Below are 22,303 nucleotides of genomic sequence, written 5' to 3' on the forward strand. Positions count from 1 at the left end.
AAAATGAGCCTATCTTTAGAATTTCCGATACACAGTCTCACGCGCCGGAGATAAAAGTATTTTTTCTGTACAACGTTGCCATTGCTCGCTTTCAAATTGTTGAGTTTGTTACTCAAAAATTCGTTAAAGTTTTACAAAATATGAAATCGATAAAACAAATTCCAAATTTCAAATTTGGGCTTCCACATGCCCATATTCGCAGTAGTATTACGTCATTCAAAATTCGATGGCTCTATGTACTGTTGTTTTATCACAATGCGAGAAATATACATACATTTATGCAGATTTTTCATTATTTAATTCCTTCAAATATAATGCAGGACTCTAACATTTGGTGGCAAGAGTTCGAAAAGTGAAACGGACATTTATAGTGATTCAACGCAAAATCGCAAAACAAAAGCAATAGACAAAGCCCCTTTGGATTAACACACAAAACGTTAAAAAGATTTTTTATTATTATTATTTTTCCTCTTAATTTATTTTATTTTTGCTCTTATTAGTCCAAAGGGGCTTTGTCCCTGAAGGACTTTTGTTTTCGTTTTGCGATTTTGCGTTGGTTCACTATAAATGTCTGTTTCACTTTTCAAACTGTTGCCACCAAATGTTAGAGTCCTGAATTATATTTGAAGAAATTAAAAAATGAAAAATCTACATAAATGTATGTATATTTCTCGCATTGTAATAAAACAACGGTACATAGAGCTATCGAGTTTTGAATGACGTAATCCTACTGCTAATATAGGCATGTGGAAGCCCAAATTTGAAATTTGGAATTTGTTTATTATTGATTTCATAGTTTGTAAAGCTTTAACTAATTTTTGATTAACAAACTGAAGGATTTCAAAGCGAGCAATGGCAACACTCTACGGGGGAGGGAACTTTTTATCTCCAGCTCGCGGAACTGTGTATCGAAATTCTAAAGATAGGCTCATTTTAAAATTATTTTGCGACACTGCTGTTGAACTGAATTTTATGGTTTAAATGCAAAGAACATGTATTATTATGTATGTTTATTTATGGTTTAATAAATAAAGGCAACACACAGAACGTTAAAAAAAGTCTCTTTGGACGTAATTTAAAATGTGAAACTTTTCAGATTTTGTTTTTATTTTATTTTTTACTGTATTTTTGTTGTTGTTTATTATATTAAATATTTGTAAAATTTAATCGGCAAATTTGTTTATATTATACTGAGTACCAACTTATAATTCTGAATTATATGTAGCATATGAATGCAAGTTGTCTTTGTTTATGAAATACTGCTGCTATATGTACTCTCTGATTTTTTTAAAAAAAATATACAGCCCAACACCTGCGGTGGCGGCTGTTGGATTGTACTTGATCTCATGCTGAGTAAGAACTATTTTGTTTGATATAAACCTTAGGTCAGAAGCCTGCTTGGTGGTGATAAATAAATAAATAAATAAATGGGCATCAAATAGAAGGTCATCTCGATAATAATAATAGTAGTTTCCAGGCTGAATTGTCAGTTATAAAAGTAGCGATTGAAATAGCCATTCTAAAACCTCTGAAGGAATTTAGCATAAAATCTGACTTCTAAGCAGCTATTTTAGCGATTAAGAATACCTTACTTTTCTTCCCATTGATTTTTGTCATAAATTCTCTTCTTGCTTAATTCCAAACTACAAAATTCAAATTTCATTGTTCAAAGTACATAATGGCCATTTTGGTAATGATCAGGCAGATGAATTAGCCAAAGAAGCAACTCTTAATCAAGATGGTATTGAAATCACACTTCCATGGCCTTGCTCAAATTTCAACTACCAACTAAAACAACTTGCTTCTTTTGAATCTCATTGGGAAGATTTGCAAAATAATGCTTCAGAGGGATGACGCACATATAACTTGATTCCCAACGTATGCTTTACATCTCTGTACTCGGATCCTTCATTAAATTACTATATAACAGGACGTCCCTTAGCCGAGGATAATCACATAAAATCCCTAAAAACTGATTTTCTGGTATTCCAAAGGTTACTAATTGAAGACAAACATCGGTATCCGAAGTTTCAAAAAATTTCAACTCTTCCTACGGCCTAGATCTTCGTCAAGTATAAGTTCTCATACTGCATAAACTTAATGAACATTTACAGCCTGTGAATACGTTCAAAAGGATTTCATTTGTGAACTACATAAACCGTAGGAACCTTTTATCACTGCAATAACTCCGTGGACAAATCTAAGTATTATTATTATATTTCCTTATAACACTGTGTTTCTAGTATTTACTGTATTTATCTCATTATGTTTATCTGATACTTCTTATGTTTATATATTATTTTTGTTACACCAAAATAGATGCTCAATTTAATTTGTGAATTTCAAATTGTATTGAAACTATATTGTAATTCCTTTATGTCCTAAATCATTATTTTATTAAATACTATATGTGGGGTGTACGGTGGGATTGCACGATCTACCATAATAGGTAAACTCTAAATCCTTTAGAAAGCTTCAGTTGTTCATTTTCTCAACCTTCTATGTAAACTCTTATAAGGCTTACAAATATTTTTTAGAATTAATGTGGGAAGGCATTACCAGCTGACCCTTAGTACATCGCTGATGTCTGCATACTTTTACTTGTACCTGTACCTGATGATTACTTATCCTTCTTTCCCTGCCATCACCCAAATGAGAAGATTCGTATTGATCGATTTGAAGTATTTCACTAGGTGCAACGATTACAACTTTTAACCTCGCAACCGACATGTATATAGTTGCAATTTATTGCGACCCACGTGTAGAAAGATCCGACTAAAGACAAGAGGAAAATAAAAAGCGATTCTTAGAAGAAAATAAGGTTAAAATGAAGTTATAAGAATAAAATTTAATTTATTTTAATTACAGGCAATTAAATTTTAATTAAAAGTAAATATATATAATTAATGCAAAAGTGTATTTTAAAATTTTTTGCGACTCATCAAAAATTGTTTCCCAATCCACTGGAGTGTCGTGACCCACACTTTAAATACCACCAATGGCCATCTTCTGCACGTTCAAGGGCCAATCTAAGATATGTCTTGCGGTCGCGGTCCATATGTACGTTTTGTAAATATTAATGAATATGCCCAAAAGTGATCAACATATCTGTTGTTTTAAGATTCAAGAAGTAGCAATTCCCATGAAGGTAGTCCTGAGGTAATTAAAAGTAGGAAAAATAGAGATTAAGAATTTCAGCCACTAATAATAAATTTTGTTAGTCTAGCTACGGCTACCAGTTAGTCATCACTGAGCCTGCCCCCTATTCGAACACAGGCATGTTGTGGTAAAAGCATACAATATAATACAATAGCTCCTTACAATAGACATCCTGCTGTATCACACACAAAAATAAACACAGCAATAAACTCTAAAACTAAAAACAATTCAATTGAAGTATTTACAGACGGCTCAAAAATTAATAATAAAGTTGGCTGTGTAGTCTTTATTCCCAAGCAAAAATTTCTACAATCAAGTATTATATGTAAAGGATTCTTAAAAGATGCAAACAGTGTTCATTAAGCTGAACTTTCTGCGAACTATCAAATTAGCAAATGAAAATAATATTATAGAGTTAAATTTTAATACTGTCAGTCAGTCTACCATCTATGCTATCTCTAACCCAGAAAATCAATCTTCTATTGCTTATGACATCAATAACCTCTCTAAAATAACAGATAATTTAAAAATTCATATAGCATGGATAAGAGGTCATAGTTGAAATGCTGGTGACGAAACAGTCGACAAACTTGCCAAAGAAGCTGCTCTTAATCAAGAAAGCAATTTTCTCTATATAAAATTTCCCCAAATCTTATCTTCGACTCTCCACAAAAGAACAAACTACTCAAATATGGCAAAAAAAATGGAATAACGCATCTACAGTACGACGTACTTACCAGTTCTACCCCAAATGCAATACTGACACCAAGAGTACAAAATCCCTTTTAACATGTTATATTACTGGCCATGGGCCATATCCTATTTATTTTCATCAAAGAAACTTAATAGACACTGACTTCTGTATATGCGGTCAGAAAGGAGACGGTGATCACTATCTTTTCTCATGCTCTCTCACGAAAAATTTTCATATTCGTACACCCAGAAATACTGATATATCCTTCAAAAAGAATGATCATCAAACTTCAACATCTTCATTCTAATATGAAACAAATTCACCAAAAACTTAAAACACTTAGATCAAATCTATGCAGAGTAACCCCATTTACAACAAACGAAATATAACAAAATATTTAATTTTCGACCTTGTAGAATTTTAAAGATCAATTATCGATCTTTTGTAACAAATACTTACTTGTACTGATCGTAACAACAAAAGCCTTACAAAATCCAGAATAAACAAAATGAAATATAAAAACTGAGTCAGGACAGTAAACTAGAACTGAAAAGGTGAGTCATAATATTGATTTTCTATGTCATGATAAAAATGAGCAATGAATATTGTATGAGTCATGTAAAAGATATGAACTTAAACCATCAACTTTTTATGAACTCATGAACACTTTAATGACTCATGAACTCTGCCTAATGAATACTGAAAACGATTTGTAATCATGAACTCTAAAATACAATTTTATTCTCTTCTACATTTTATACTTCTATTTTATTAATTTGTGTGATACATCATGTATTATCCTATATTTTAGCACTTTATTTAAAATTTTAATTTTGTTATATGATATATTGTGCACTATTCTATACTTTATGTACTATGCTATATTTTCTATATTTTAAGTATTATTCTGTATTTGTCATGATTTATTCTATGTTTTAGCATTTTATTCCGAATTTGAAATTTTGTTATAATGACATATTATGTGTTATTGTATATTTGATGTATTATTCTCTATATATTTTTTCTGTTTTTTTTTCTTTTTTAAGAATTATTCTAAATTTGCCATATGATATATTTTATACTAGCTTAATGTAAAACTTGTTTTATTAGATTTCCCTCCATTCCCAACGGTACAAAGTTTCGAGATCTGGTCTCATCCGGTGGGCTAATAATTGATTTACTCACTACACAGTAACCCTTTTTATAGTTTTCTTCTTTTTCTTCTAAATATCGTTCCCCCTTTCTGTCCTCCTCTCTTAATAATAAACTTCTAAATCTCCCTCAAAAGAACTATCATCGGCTTTATTCGTCTTCTGTCCTTCCCTCCTTGCTCTATTCGGTTAGTGATTGGGAGCTATGCCTGTGCAATCTTTAATGAAGTTCTGGTGCTCCCAACACTTTACCTGTACCTGTGGCAAAAGCCTCTGCTAACTATTCTGTACTCTGGGAGTTATAAAAAGCATGAAATTTTGAGCACTCAAACAGTTTATTTTTTCTGAGTTTTGATAAACATATTGTTGAATTAATCTGTCCCTTACAAATGACAATCCTGCCGTGCTCTCAGGATCTTGACGTTAACGAAGTAAAAATTTGCAATTCAAAACCTCCAAAACTAACACAACTCATTTCGCTTTACAGAAATTTATTTCGTAATAAATGAGGAAAGAAGAGTTGTACCTACAAGGCTGCAGTCAGCTCCGAATCCAAGCGCATGATGTGCGCTCTGCATTGGAAAAGTTCTTCTGTAGTCTCCGCCAGCCTGCGCTCGTACTCGTTAATTATTTCCACAACTCTGAAACCGAATTTAATCAGAAATCATTCTTTATATTTTATTAAATACCAGGAATATATATTCAAAGAATTAAAAATTATTTTCGAAAACTAAAATTTCAACTCTTATATAAAATCTTCTCAATTCCCATTTTCTTTCAGTAATTCAAATTATTCACTATGCAATTTTACAATTAAATTAATAAATTCATGAATTGTTTACAAATGGTAAATTATAAGCTTTTTGCTACTTCATGTTTAGGGTTCTAAAGAAGTATACAGGCTTTTAAGTTTCTTATGGCTTACCGACCTGTTCACCTGCATAATACAAAGGATCTAAATCTTAACTGCTTAAATAAGATATAAAATACAATATTTTTAATCGAAAAGCAATTTTTTATTTAAAATAGGCCTTTCCTAATCGAATGCATACCACTGTAAATAGTAAATTTATATATGTTACCGGCAATATACAAAAGTAGGCATTGTATAGAGTGCTTCGGCAATATAAAGAATACAGAAAAGTGGATTTCAAAGTGTAAAATGATTTAGTACGAAATTATTAATACTTAACACGTTTCCTAGAGATAGAAATACATAGAAATGCAGTGCCGAAAGACAAATCGAAAAAGTATGAAATACTCCTTCTAATTTCACTCTCGACGCTTGCCTTACATGATTTACGTTTCAATCTTTCAGAAGTAATAAAATATGCTACTTTGAATTTTTTCAGCGGAGATTCTAGCCCATAATGTGCTTTATGAAAATAGAAGGTGTAATGTCCGAAAACGAAATCATTGCATACTGATATGCCATGAAGTGTTTAAGGAAAGTGCGAGCCTCTTCTGAAAAAAACATTTTCTTAACCGAAACTAGTCACCAGAAGCTAATGAGCGAAGTGAACAGGCGAAGATGGCTATTAATAAGGAACCTCCACACTATTCTCTTTATTTTCCTCAAGAAAAATGTCTTATATTTTATTTTGCATTTTTACCATTTTAATGTTCATCTTTTCAATAAAAATCTTTGATTGAGTATTTCTCTTTTTATTCTTTGTGTAAATACTATTTGCCATTGCATATAATATCTAGATACTGCATAAAGTTATTAGGAAGAGTATGAGTATAACATTAAAATAACTAAGGTATTTCATACTTTCCCTAAAGCGCTAGATATTCCACATATTGCATAAACACAAAGCCAGCTTTTCGTGTATTGCTGGTAATACATAGAAACTTTCCTACATGTCTGTCTTTAAGACTGTGTCAATGTTAGGCTTTTCACCTCTAAGTCTGTGACTCTTTTCGGTTCTTAACTTCTGCCATACAGTGCCTTCCTAATTTCTAAAACTTTGCTGCTCCTAAAGCCAGGCCCAGACGAGATAGTTTTAATTCTGCAAGTTTACTACATTTATTCTTATTAACTGTTATATCTTTAACATTGTTCTTTTTGCTCTGAAATGTGTTCTTGTTTTGAATGCTGGTTTAATTTAGGTGCTAAATCAGCTTATTCTCCAAATCCCATTGCTAACAGACAAATTGTTAACAGCATTTTTCTGTTAATTGTGATTTGGTTATTCAGTTTTCCTGTGGTTATTTTAACTAGTGTCGTATTAACCGAACTTTGGACGTCTTCTCCAGTATCACCTGCTATCGAAAGTTTATTCTACATTACCGAAGGCCTTACTCTCCTTTCTTTCTTTTAGCGCAGACAAGTAAGCTGTTTTTTCTTACTTTCAAGCATTGTGCGGGAAAACGTGTGCATAAAAGTAATGTTATATTTTGTTATCTCCTTTAACACGTTATAGACAACGATTAAGGCAGTTAGGGTAAAATTTGATTTCGAAGCTAGTTCTGATTTCCTTCGTCTTCTGTGCGCGTTGTGTTAGATTCATTTACTTATATCGTAGTAATGTGGGAAATGGCCATGCAATTGTGATTAACTCATATAATGCTAAAGCGCCATCTAGATGAGCGCATAGATAAGAAAGCAGACGACGGCCGATGTAGATGTTTGACGCTATTATGATTATTCTTCTTTTTCTTTCTTATCCTTTTATATTCATGTAAATAAATCGTAATTTAGTAATAACTTGATGTTTGTTAGTGATGTTTTTCCTATAGGAAGCAAACAGAACATGATATTTCCCTTTCTTAGCGTCTCTTTTAATGCCATGAATTGGGGTTTCCCTGGCAAATTTTTTAGCTACGAAGGGCTCACACCAGCGGCTGAGCGATGAAGTTGCTGAATACTGGTAGCTGGCAGAGGGCTTACTATATGGGCGTTTTCGTGGTTTTAGCCATGTGTAACGTGTATACGAGCCAGTTTTCCTTAGAAAGTCCTCCACGAAGGCATCCCTCCCCTTAGGCACATAACCCCTCGCGTGCTTTGGCGTAGTCAACTAAAACAAACAAACCACACTTTTGAGCTAGAAAAGTGACTTCTGCTAAACCTGTTCCGGAAACGAGAACGAGGCTAGAAACTTCGTTCTATGCATCAAAGCTAATATTCACCTTTGGCCCGTTTTTCTGTAGAGTTTGAAATACTTATTCGTGAAAGGAAGTCTTGAAATGAACCTTCAGGCTACTAGCATACCTTTTATGTCAAATAAAATGACTTCTTAATGTTAATGAAAAAGGTCATATTTCTTTTCATTAGAAAACAAAATGTTCTTTGTGAAGCAAGGCTGACAATTTTAATATTTTAAAAATGTATTGTTACGAATTTTGTGCTTAGATAGTTCATTTAGGTAAAATTATAAGTAAAATTGTTGCATTTCTTTTGTATAACATAACATGTAAAAATCTTAAGAGCTGAGCTATGCGGAAAATTAAGAATACGTGGGCAAGTCCATTTAACATTGAGTAAGTAGGTATCTCGGTAACTTGGCAACATATCGCCAAGCTCACAGCGGTTTTATTTATTTATTTTATTTATTTTATCACAGCGGTTTTTACTTATTTTATCGCCAAATATGGCGAGAAGTCGTCAAACTTAGTGACATTTTCCTCCGATCCCTGTATTACCGTAATAAGTATTGTAATTGACTAAATGTAATTGATCACTATATTAGCTGCAACCGTAATTCGACCTTCATATTTCTTTCCACTAATTTCGAGAAGCAGAAAGTACTAGAATTACCTCGGTGGCCGATTGAAAAGCTATATAAGGCCGGAGAGAGCATCTGCTCTTAGTTGTTCTTATTGTAATTGATGCGAGTTGTTAGTTTAGCGTGAGATCGGCGATATTTCTGGGTTAGATTTCTCTTTAGATGCGCTTTGCATTGCGTTGTCCTTAAGGTTCTTAAAAGTTTGAAGAGAAACTACTCTCTATGATACTGGGAACAGCTGTACGATTATTTCTTAGGAAAATTTCAGAACTTTGAAGTGTTTAATTTGAAAAAATTAAATTTTATCTACCTATCATCGGATACGCGTTCATCCCAATCTATTACCAACCCGTAAGCACGTAACACTTTTTTGTATCAGGAGTGGGTTGAATGTGAGTGACAAGAACGCTGGAGGAACGATTAAGGCAGTTAGGGGGAAGCCTTTGCTGCGTTCAGAAAAAAGATGAAAGCTTGTGAATAATCCGTTAAAGAAGACAACCGCTCAAGGAATGATAGAACATGTCCAAGTATCCGTTAAAAAGGCGATGAAAGTCGTTTAAGAAAATATGGAAGCTGGTCAATGAAGATAAAGCTGGTCAAGTATCTCTTAAAAGAGAAATGAAAGCTCTTCAGAAATCTGTTAAATGCAGAGATGAAAACTGCTCAGGTTAAAGAAGAGACGGATTCGTTACATGAAAAGATTGAAGCAAGTCAATAGGAAATGAAAAGAGAAATTACCTGCATAACAAAAAACAAATTCGAAGCTATGGAAGGTAGAATAGATATGGTTGAAAATAGAGTTGGAGAAATTGAAGAAAGAGTTTCTTCCATCAATGAACAAATCAAAGAGAGAGTTTCTGCCGTCAACATCTTAAGGAAGTGCATAGCGACAGCAGGAAGTAACTCTAATGGTTTTAGATCTCTTACCCATGCTATCTCATCCTTCTCCGAAGCTATTCCCATGTGATAATAAGACCTCCTTGCAGGTATATAAGAAGTAATTTCTTATATACGGACGCTTGACGGAAGCGAATAGATGGATTCCCAAGCCAAGTTCTGTCATCTTACCGCTTTTCTGAGAGCAGGCTCAGGGGATGTTCTTCAGATTCTTCCTGAAGACCAAAGACTAGACTTCGAAACTCTATTCGACGCGTTGAAGTTGCGCTTTGGGGTAAAGTGTTTAAAGGACTACAACAGACTTCAAATAAAATTTCGTCAACAGATGTCCTCGGAAACACTCCAGAAGCTCGCCACGGATGTTGAAAGGCTGTCTCATCTCGCTTTTTGGGAATGCCCGACAGAAAAAATTTAAATCCTCTCTCTGAAATACTTCACCGATGGCATCCGGGATACTGGAATACAGAAGGTTCTGCGAATAGCGGATGTGAAGGATTTAAAAAGCGCTCTGGTGTATGCCATGAAATTCGAGGCAGCCCAGCAAGCAACTCGTAGACACCACCACTCAATTAAAGCTGCTTATGTCCAGGAGAGAGTGGATAAGTGACTGCTGGTTTAGACGATGTAACCAGGCAAGTCAATTCCTTGGGACGGAACCGGAGTGACAAAAAACCGACTCTGAAGTGCTGAACTTCGGTGAAGGGCACGTATGAAGGAATTGAACACCCTTGAGCACGAAAGCAAATACTGCTTCCAGTCAGAAGGAGGGAAACTAATTATTTGCCATCTCGGAAGGCGGGGTTTTCCAAATAATGAGAAATCTCATTTTAAAGCGCTACAGATTTCTGCAATGAGTGGCACCAGTAATGAACTCATTATCATGGGCAAATCAATGGAGTTCCGTGCAATATGACCATCGATACAGAAGCCAATATTACCAAGGTCCGGAAAGATTTGGCTCAACAACTGGAAGGTAAACTCATTTGGGCACCGCTCTGGGTTCGCCTTCAGACTGTGTCCGGCGGGAAGATCGACATCGACCGAAGATTAAACATTAACATCACGTTTAGAAATGCCGCTTACCATCGCACGGCATATGCGGCAGAAATTACAGATTCTTGCGTACTCGGATTGGACTTTCTAAGGAAATACAATTTTTATTTGGACTTCAAAAAAAACGAACTGCATTCTGCCTCTGATGACATAGCCTTATTCGGATTTAATATTGAAAGAGTTGGATCTACCCCCGAAATCATAGCTCAAGACGATATCCCAATACCGGCAAGAATAGAATTTCTACTTTCTGGATCTGTAGCCGAAAACAGAAATTTGCGGTACGTTTTAATGTAATATTTCAAGATCTCTAATAGCCCGCGGGGTGTACTACTCGGCATTCGTCGACTTATCGAGAACAGTTGCCCCAATGAGAGTTGCTAAGAATTTCAAGATGTTTTCACCCGCTCGTCTTCTGATGTGGTTCGAACCAGTTTGACACAGCATAGAATCGATACAGGGAATCATCCACAAATTAAGCAACATCCAGCACGTCTACCAATTGGTAACCAGGAAGAGATAGGAAAACTTCTAAGGGACATGCAAGAAAGCGAAGTCATTAAACCTTCAGCAACTCCATGAGTATTTCCCTTCATCCTGGTCAGAAACAAAGAAGCTTTAACTAGATTTTGGGTTGATTATCGCAGGTTGAACGATGTTACGAAGAAGGAAAGCTACTCTCTTCACAGAATTGACGGCATTCTGGATATTCTTTCTGAAAGCAAGTAGTTTTCGACGCTTGATTTAAAGAGTGGATATTGGGAGGTAGAGATGCATCCTGACGCCATGAAAAAGACAGCATTTATTACCGGACAAGGACTTCGGCAGTTCAATGTGATGCCGTCTGGACCATGCAATACGCCGGCAACATTTGAACGTCTCATAGAGACTGTTTTAGAAGGTCTTTCCAACGAAGCCTGTCTAATATATTTGGATGAATCAGAGTTTTGAAGAACAATTAGAAAATCTTGGAAAAGTGCAGAAACTGAAAGAAACCAATCTGAAGCTCAGCCCTGTTAAATTCGAAATATTCAAACAGGAAGTGACTTAACTTGGACATGACATCTCTGCCAAAGGTGTGTATACGGATCCAGAAAAGGTGTCAACAGTTAAAGAGTGTAGACGGCCCGAAAATTTCCATCAGCTGAAAAATTTTCCTAAGGCATTGCACCTACTATAAGAGATTCGTGAAGTACTTTTCTTCCATCGCAAGATCTCTTCACAAGCTGACAGAGAGCAAGCAAAAGTTCTTGTGGACAAATTAATGTGAGGATGAATTTAACGATCTGAAGGAGGCTTTAACAGCTCCTCCAATCCTGATGTATCCTCAGCCCGACAAACCATTTATTCTAGACGCAGATGCGAGCAATGGGAGTGTCGGTGCTGTTTTGGCCCAAGAAAATAAACGTTCAAGAACGAGTCGCTGCCTACTGGAGCACGTGCAACCGAGAAAGGAACTATTGATTCTAAACCGAGAAAGGAACTATTGTGTCGCCAGGAAAGAGTTGCTTGCCATAGCTAAAGCCGTAGAACATTTCCATCATTATCTATACGGCGGAAATTTCCTGCTCTTCAGGGATTATGTATAGTTGATCTAGAATTTTAAATTTAGAGAATCCTGAAGACCAAAGAGCCAAGTGGATAGAGAGGCTCTAGGAATATGGCATAGTCAAACGGCACCGGAAGGGATCATCACATGGAAATGCCGACGCTTTATCTAGAAGACCCTTCCCAGGAAGCTGCCTATATTTCGCCAGCGTCGAAGCAAACTACGAGCTGCTGAATCCGGTGACACGACAACTTCAACATTACATCAACATCGGCTGATCGAGAGCCATGGAGTGACGAAGAAGTCAGGAGAGATCAGTTGGAGGACAGCGGCATTAGATCCATGATTAAATTAATGGAGTCTTCAAACAGGAAGTCACCAGGTAGGACATTTCGATCTACGACAAACAATATTCCTACGACAAAACAATATTGACTTCTCTGGGACTCACTCCATATTCGAAGCGGCGTCTTCTACCGGAAGTTCGAATCGGGTGATGGAAAGATATTCCGATGGTAGCTGATATTTCTCAGACATCCTTATAGAATTACATAGAAGTGCAACAGGAGGCCACTTCGGAATAAAGAAGACGTTACATAGAGTTTGAGAGTACTTCTACTAGAGTAATACAAAGGAAAACGTACAAAAGTAGTCCAATCATGCGATGCCCGTGCGACGTTGTCAATGATTACTTCTCCAGGTGGCCTCAAGCGTAACCTGTTCCTGATCAAGAGGCTGTCGCGGTAACAGAGGTTATGATACAGCGTTGGATTTCCAGATTTGGAGTACCTCTTCAGTTATTCTCCCATCAATGAAGAAATTTTACCTCGGCTGTTATTAAAGAAATCTGCAAGTTACTTGGCATCGACAAAGTCCAAACGACACGTTTACATCGTCAGTCAGAGGGTATGGTAGAAAAGTTTAATCCAACCATCCTTAAGAATTTCTCCCTGATGTTTTCCAGAAATCAAAAAGACTGGGACAAGGAGTTATCACTCTTCTTACTGGCCTATTGCAATGCTGTCCGCGAGAATACCGGCTGTTCCTCATCCCAGATACTCTCTTCTGTCGTTATCTTCATCTGCTTTGCGTTTTTCTTTCTTTGGTCGCCCTCCGAATGCGCTTTCATCACATCAGGCACTACTCATGATCCATGATCCATGATCTCTAGGCACGGTTTGAAATGACGCACAATTTTGCACGAAAGTGAGTCAACTTGGCGACGGACACAATTCGACACAAGAGCTACATGACATCGATTCAATGCAGGAGACAAGGTTTGGTTGTAGAATCCGATTCGACAGAAGGGACTCTCTCCTAAACTACAGTCACCTTGGGATGATCCTTGCGAAGTCCTAAACAGGCTGATCGACGTCGTAGTTCGTATCTTTAAATCACCGAATTCTAAGCCTAAAGTCGTTCATTACAACAAGTTATCTCCTTACTATGACAGTAGTATTTAGTGTAAATAATGTAAGTAGTATACTAAGACCATGGTCCTATTTATTTCTAAATTTGTAAATTTGTGCACTCCTTTAGTGATTTAGTACATTGTATATTATATATTGCAATTATTTTTTAAGTATTGCATTGATTTTCCTTAGTTGTAAGTAGGGCTCCCCGTCCAGGGACTTTACTGCCTAGAACGTGAGTCCTTTGGAATGGGGCAATGTTGTGAATTTTGTACTTAGGTAATTTTAGAGAAATTTTAAGTAAAATTGTTGTACTTCTTCTGTATAGTATAACATATAAAAATCTAAAGATAAGACCTATGCCGGAAAAGTAAGAATATAGGGGCAAGTTCATTTAGCATTGAGTAAATTGGCTCGGTAATTTGGCCAGATATTGCCAAGCTAACAACGGTTTTGGCGACTTATTTTATCTTCAAATTTGGTGAGAAATTGCGAAAAGTTCGCCTGGTCTGTTCCCTCTTCCACCATAATAGGTATAGTAATTGAATAAATGTAATTGTATCAGTATATTAGCTGCAACAGTAATTCGACCCTAATATTTCTTTCCAGTAATTTCGAGAAGCAGAAAATACTAAAAAAATCTCGGCGGCCGGCTGAAAAACTATATAAGGTCGAAGAACTGCTCTCAGTTGCTGTTGTTATTATTGTTGCGAGTTGTTAGTTCAGCGTGAATTGGAGATATTTCCGGGTTAGCTTTAGATGCGCTTTGCACTGCGTAACGTTCTTATCAGTTTGAAGCGTAACTACTGATTGTACTCTGTAATACTGTGAACCACTGTACGAATACTTATGCGGAAAATTCTACAACTTTGAAGCGTGTATTTAGAAAAAATAAATTTTATTTACCTATCATCGGACCTCTGTGCATTCCGTCTAATACGAACCCGTACGTACGCAGCAGTATTATTACAAAAAATTGTTAAATAATAATTGTTAATAATTTGTTTGTTCTGGGTTAATATGTACACCAAATTATTTTCTAGAAATAAGTCATCACTATTAAATGCAGATTTTTCACTGAATGTATTTCTTTCTTTGACAGTTCGTATTTTAGAGCAAGATTGAGTTTATTATTCAGAAGACAGTAAATAAGTTTTATTTCAAGTAGTCCTCTAAAAAAATTTCGAATGTTACCTTCTTTTATGATCCTCAATTTTTACTGCAAATTCAGACCCAGATAATTCTCCAATTTCAATGTTGATCTAAAAGAAACTAAATTTTAAAAATTGGTACTTATAATATTTTTAAACATTTGGAAAGGAAATATTGATTTAGAACATTTTTTTCCTCCTTGCATAATACATTACTTACGACATACTTTATTTTAGCTGTGATAGTTTATTCTAAATATGTTTTAAATTAAATTAGAATAACCGCTTTAGATATGATACTCTTTCTCATCAATATTATTAGATCTACCAATTTTTTATTAAATGGAAGATTTATTTTTCGATTGCGTTTCTTTCACAAAAATGTTTTTAGCTCAAGTATGTTTGTTATTAAAATTGATGATTATTACTCTAATTCTGTAAACAATTGCAAAAATATAGGGTGTCCACAAATATGCTATTATTGCGAGTACCTTGTAAGAGGTAGTGCTGTAAATGTTTGTAATGTTATTACACGTATATCAAAGTTTTCTCAGCTATTTGTTTTGGTTTAATTTATGCAGAATCAGAAGATTTGAGGATCCGAAAATCCTTATGCTACAAGGGAGTTGGAGCGTTACAACCCGAAAGTGAATGTTTTGTGCGGGATGCTTCATGACAGGATTTTTAAGATCATTTTCCTTCAATGAACCAACAGTAACATACAGAAGTTACCTCAATACATTGATTAAATACGTTTAACTATCAATGAAGGATTATCAACCGGAGGTCATTTTATCGCATGTCGAGATGTTGTAGTTTGTGCCACTCATCACAAAGCTTTTGGACTTTTCTTGTGAAAGTGTGAAATGTACCAAAGGCATAAGTTGTTCCATTCCCAAACAACAAACTGTCAAAGTTGTTCAGTAAGTTGGACACTCTTTTTTCTCTCTTATTCCATAAGAAATGCCTTCTTAAAGACCAAATGGGTTTAAGCTGTGAAAAATCATTTTCTGTAAAAGACTGTGCAGCAAAACGCGTACTAACTTTCTTGTAAGAAATTGCAATCTTCATGCAGTAAATGCCATTATTACTCCTGATTCATTCTAAGTTAAAAACTTAACGCTAATTCCTTTCTATAAACATCAATCCCTGATTGTGTGGTATAAGAAGGTACTGCCTATATAATAGAAACTGTCGTCGCTAAAATTATTCCAGTTGTTTATGAATTTGAATATATAAATGAAGAAAACACAAGGATTGTGTATGACGAAAGATAAAAGGTTTGTAAGATTTTATCACAGTAAGGCATCTTAAAGCAGTGACTCAACAAGATCCACTTAAGCAGCGCAAAGAAGAGGTTCAAAACGAAACAGCAACGATTACCATGATGAGACACGGAAACCTTTGAACAACCTCTTGGCCAAACTATATGAGAAATAAAACTACATTCGAACTTTTCGAGACATCTCAGCTTTGCAGTGCATTAATCACAATTTCACAGGCCATTTTTGGAATACCCAGGACTTTCGCTTATCGAAGTATGTTTGTGCATTAGTATAGATAATCGGGAGTTTAGTGCAGTTACATTAATAGTTTCCCTATTTCATTGTATTAGTAAAATTAATAAAGTTTCTACATTTTATTGTATTTATTTCATAAAATATGTAAAATGTCATGAGATAGGACGATTGGTTCAATACTGATCTGATCTTCTTGCTCTCAGAACTGACTTGACATTACGCAGTACGGAATCAATGACTTCACAAAATCGCTCGCCAGGAATGTCGGCACCCAAACCCTGCAGCGAGCCTCATAGCTGTAACATTGGTTTACTTTTTTAAATCTGAAAGGTTTGAATTCATAGTTTATAAGCTAGTTTAAAGTTATTCCCATATACGAGATGCGTTTTTAAAGTAAGACCCGTTTTGAAATTCCAGCGAGGCAGCACTGCGGTCGCCATATTGCTCATGCGCCCTGTGTACCTACATCTGTTGGTAAGCCGTAGGCGTTATTACGGAAACTATCAACTATGTTAACATTTGTTTTTGAGTATATAAAATAGCTTTGCTAATTGAGAATACCGTCGACTGTGAAATACGATTGGTGATTTGTTTTTTAGTGCTAAAGACGTGAAAGCAGGTGAAATTCATCGTCAGGATATTAAAGAGTACGAAGAAAACATTATGTAAAATGTAATAATACAGAAATGGTCTAGAGCTTATAAAATGGGCTCACGAATGCTCATGATGATGAAAGAAGTGAGAGATTTTCTATCATTTTAGAAGATTTGGAGCAGAAATTTGACGAACGAGTGAAACAGACCAGACGCTTTATGATATTGACTTTTCGTGGGCTTCATGCAGCGTTTTGTATGAAATTGTGAGTGAACGTTTAAATTATCGAAAACTGTAGGCAATCTGAGTACCACAAATGTTGATAGAGGTGTACAAAACAGTCATTTAAGTAGTGTTTTAACTTTCATTCAGCGGTACAGTATGGAAGGCGATGATTTTTTTAAGCCAATTAGTCATAGGGAACGAAACCTGGGTGGCTTAGACTACACCAGAATCGAATCAGCAATTCATGGAATGGCGGCATTCATAATCAATATCAGAGTGAAGTTCAAGCAAATAGTTTCAGTCCAGAAAATCATGTATACTATGCTTTGGGGCAGGAAAGGGGTGTTGCTTGCGGATTTTTTGCCTCGTCTTGACACAATAAATTCTGCGCCGTATTGCAAGGCCTTAAACCAACTGCCTCGTGCAATCCAAAACAAAAGGCGTTGCATGCTGAGAACGGGGATCGTTTGGTTCGTGACAATGTTTGTCCACATGTCGGTTAAATGAACTCAAGATATCCTTTCATCGTTACGTTGGCAAAAACTTGAACACTCTCCGTACAGTCCCAATCTAGCGCCTAGTAACTACCACCTGTTTCTGCATTTGATGAAGCATCTGGGCGGTCTTCTCCACAACAACGATGATGAGATCAAAACGACCGTGTTGCAGTGGTTGTCAAATCAGGCGGCAAACTTCTATGAAGAGGCGATTCATAAACTGGTTGTACGATACGATAAATTGGCGGAAATTATGTAGAAAAGGAGACTGATGTGCTGTCGTTTAAAAATAAACTGGTAACTGTTTCAAAACCAGCTAGAGGTTCATTCAAAGTCACCGAGTCTACTTCAGATGCCTTTACTGTCTAAATTTACAGGAATTAACTAGTAAAAGTTTAAAGTTTATTTATAGGTGTTTCGAGTAACTTACTTCGATTGTGTAATCAACTATACAAGACAATAATTCATGCCTTATTTATTCCAATATATACTTCGCTATTCTCTCCACAGCAATAAAATTGCTGCTCAAAAAACATGTGGACTTAACGGTTAAATTCATCTGACCAGAACCTTTAACGTATGCTAAAGAGTAAAGTAGCAGTGCGTAAAATCCAGCGCGTAAGGGAACAAATTTGGAAATCCCGGTTTCTACAGATTCCCTAGAACGGGCAGGAGGAACATTTACAAAAACGCATACATATTCTATTAACAACAATCTAGTGATATTCTAGAACTCAAATTAATGATAGATCCGAAATTGCATTCATGTGAAATCGAATCCGCTATTTTAAATAACTTTGTTCTTAGTTCAGTTTGAAAAGGAAATTAATGCACACAGAAGAAAGAGTCAAGATTTAGTAGTCATCCGGGAAGCTCTGTATGAAGAGTTCGTTATTTCAGGTTTTGCGAGATTTGCTGAAATAAATTATTTTTACTCAAGTTTCGCAGAATTGCTTACAGAGCTGATAAATTGAAGGAAATATTAGATATTGAGAGGCTGGTGAAAGAATATTTGATTAAATAGCACATTAAATTTTCAGGTAAGCAGTCTAAACAATCTTTTTCTTCGTTGAATCATTTTTGAATTTATTGACATAAACTTTTTTTTTCTTTTCTTTACTGCGTATTTTTTGACCACCTAAAAATATCAATTTGTACTACAGTAATTTATATTGCAAACATTGTTTTGAATCGGAAATAAAGATTAACGTGCAGAAAGATTGAGACTGAAATTAAAAATTTCTTTCTTTAATGGAGATTTCCATAACTTTGCAGTGTATGTAGTATTAATTAATTAACTTTGCAGTGTATGTAGTATGAACTTTGCAGTGAATGTATGTAGTATTTTGTCGGTGGAGTGTATATACGGAGTGTATATATGTATATACAATTCACCGACAAAAGTCCGTATTCTGCTTTTCTTTTCGAAATTATTTGTCGTAGATATATACTGTCTGTTACAAACACATTTTAAATGTCACAAGTATTCATATTTTGGCTTTTTTAAACTTTCAAAAAATAAAATTTTTAATAATTACGAAATTTAACTTTTATATACTCCCCAATCCCCATACTCAAATTTCATAAAATGTCATTCTCATTATAAAAACACAATGTAAAATGTATGACTCGAACACACTAAAAATTCACCGAAATCTTTAGTTTAAATGTTGAACATAATATTCAAGAACCGTACGCAAATTGAAGAGGGAAGTATTTGCTTTTGTACTTAGCCAAAAATAAAAGTTTAGAAGAAGGTTTCGTGTTAAAAGATTGCGTGACGGTGAAGAGCATATATATATATATATATTAACAAGCAAGTAGTTAGTATAATACTGTATGACCAATTTGGTCTAGAAAATGTTTTGCGCAATATGCTGCAAAATTAAGTAAATTAGAAATTGTAGTAAGCTCGCCTAAAAGTTACCAGGAGCTGTGGCTCCAAAAAAGTTCAACACATTTAAAAAAAAAAAACAATGTCACTGAAGGGTGAGAAATAATGCTACACTAGAAAATAAACACAGTAAAATACTAAGCTTTGGAAACTAGTAATGGCAAAAAAATACAGTTAAATACCTATCGATGTGACACTTGAAAAATTAAAACATATGAAAATAAAACCAAGGAAGAAGTTGAAACATAAAACAAACAAAATCGGATAAAAATAGAAAGCGGAAAATGGTAAATTAGCTGAATTCGAGGTCCAATCTGGCTTTTCAAGGGAAATATCTAATTGAACATCGAATCAAGCTAACTCCATTACGCGTTTTGCCGAAACAGACAATTGAAACTTTTTCGCTATAAAATTTTTAATTAGACAAAGTGTCTTGGAAAATTTATTAGTCTCAATTCTCTGTTCCAATTTCACGACGCGTCCGCACAAAATGACACATTAAGGTGTTAAAATATGTAAAAACTATTCCGATTACATCAAAAATCAAGACAAAAATAAAAATAAAAATAAAAATAAATAGCGGTCTGCTAGTAGTCCTAAATATACAATAACATACGGGCTGGACCTGAGAGCTTAAAGATTTACACCTTTATAAAATTTAGAAATCTGTAATTAAATTTAAATAAAAATTTAAATGAAAACAAACACAGTGGGTCTTGCTAAGACCAAGAAAAAAGTTGTAAAAGAAACAGAAAAAACTGATCTGTGGCGATGCAGAGCTCTCCCTCCTAAAACTGTGTTGAAAAGGGGTTGTAATTCCCTTCTGTGTACTTCAGCGTCATCCCACTCGTCGTGTGACGTAAGTAGGGGGGAGCGATGTCTTTTGGGCATCAGCCAATACGAAAAGACTGTACGTTAGCTGTAACTCGTCTCTAATTTTCGAAGGGGGTCGGAAAGCTCGGAAAAACGTGAAAAGATTTCAAAATGGTGTCAGTCAAGTTGTTGGAAAAAAAAATTGTTACTGAAAGTGAAAATGGCTAATTCAGCTAAAACTACTTAACATGGCCACTAAATTAAGAGTAAAAGAAAAAAACAGTTATTTTGTTAATAAAAAGTCGTAATTCTTCAAGTTAGCGGGCGATCAAGCTAATATAAAAACGAAAAGGCCCGATTTGTTAATAAAAGTAGTAAAAATGGCCATCAAAGAAGTTTAAAACTATTTAAACAATAGTATTAAAAGTATTGTGCCAAAATTTTTTTGGAGGAAAGAAAATGTAGTAACAAGAATTATCTGTACATTTTAACATTAGATTCTCTGAATCACCCATCCACTTTATACCGTCCCATTGGGCTTTAAGCATAAAATATCACTATCTAACTCAAAAAATCTAAAAATAGGTAAGGCTAATGCCAGCTTTTTTTAAGGTATTTTTAATTATTTTATGAGGAATTAGGTTACTTTTCAAGATAGTTACGAAGTATAGTATTTCTTCTTGTAGGTGTTTTGCAGTATTGCAGATTCTTTTTATTCTGAGTAGCTGTGAATAAATTGTGTTAAGGATGACTCTTTTGGAAATATTTGAATTCCAGTTGGTTAATTTTAGTGTGGAAAAATTAAATTCTCTTCTTTTGTCGTAAACTTTTATAAAATTGTAATCAATAATATGTAAATCAACGTAGACTACATTATGCTGCTCTGTATTTGTTTTATTTAGTTTTAAGCATGTAGGGTAGATATTAGCAACTTCTATTTTGTTATAGTTATTAAATGCAATGACATCATCAATATATCTATAGATGTGCTGGTAAAATTTATGTTCTGTACTGAGTGAACGGACAAAGGTCAATTCTTTTGTAAAAAGGAATAATTCACAGACAGAACTTGAAAACAAATGTAATTGCCTAATGCTTGTCTACAAAAAATATGTCGATCCTTTCCACCAACATGTTATTACTGGAGATCTTAATATCATTGAAGATATAGAATTGCGAACCCTTATGCAACTTGGCACCAAATTTATTCCTACTTTCGGTATTAATAAGCACGTTTGCCTCAAACAATTCAATAATGATCTTGATAAATTTATCATATGAGCTAGTAATAGATACAATTTACCTACTACAACTTTTCTTGAATGGAAAGCTGCACTAATTAAAGAATTTCAACATTTGCTGTTCAAGTCACCTTTTTTCAACTCTTCACACAATAAAAAGCATCTAGAGGATCTTATTCAAAAACTGCAAGATATCTTTATCATCACGAAGATTGATAAAGCCAGCAACAATTTTAGTGTTATTTGAAAACAATTTTACTTCAACCTTCTGCATAAAGAGTTAAATAACACCTGCACTTACCAAAAAAATCACTACCAGCACTAAGATTCTTCTCAATAAATTTAACGCACTACATAAAAAGCTTAAAATACATCCCCAGAAATATAACAACAGGTTTGCCAATCTCTATGCCCTACCAAAATTTCATAAGTCTCCAATAAAATTCAGGTTCATAGCTAATAGTATCAAAAGTTATCTTAAAGAAATAGATTATCTTTTTGCACAAAAACTTCGTATGATACGTGACCTAATTTAATAACTATGATTTTAAGGATCTGCATTACAACTGGATGATCTCTAGTAACGAACTAGTTCTAAAAACTGTAAATTAACTTAAAATAGACCATATCCAATGCTACGACTTTGAAAACCTGTATACTTCTCTACCACTTGAAGAAATATTTACAAGCTTACTTGCTCTTCCAGATTTATTTCCGCAAATTTC

General features: G+C 34.7%; 1 protein-coding gene across 1 annotated transcript in view; it reads right to left on the reverse strand.

Moving 5' to 3' along the window:
* LOC118192700 (uncharacterized) overlaps nt 1-22,303 on the reverse strand; it is an 84,354-nt gene that overhangs the window by 46,535 nt on the left and 15,516 nt on the right. Inside the window, exons 3-4 of the mRNA XM_035363700.2 lie at nt 14,838-14,905; nt 5,535-5,645 (exon numbers count right to left, since the gene is read on the reverse strand). Of these exons, the coding sequence (XP_035219591.2) occupies nt 5,535-5,645; nt 14,838-14,905 (179 nt within the window). The remainder of the gene's footprint in view (nt 1-5,534; nt 5,646-14,837; nt 14,906-22,303) is intronic.

Source organism: Stegodyphus dumicola, chromosome 4, assembly GCF_044657685.1.
Source record: "Stegodyphus dumicola isolate Sdum_Otavi_A_Nest chromosome 4, ASM4465768v1".
NCBI classification, from domain to species: Eukaryota; Metazoa; Arthropoda; class Arachnida; order Araneae; family Eresidae; genus Stegodyphus; species Stegodyphus dumicola.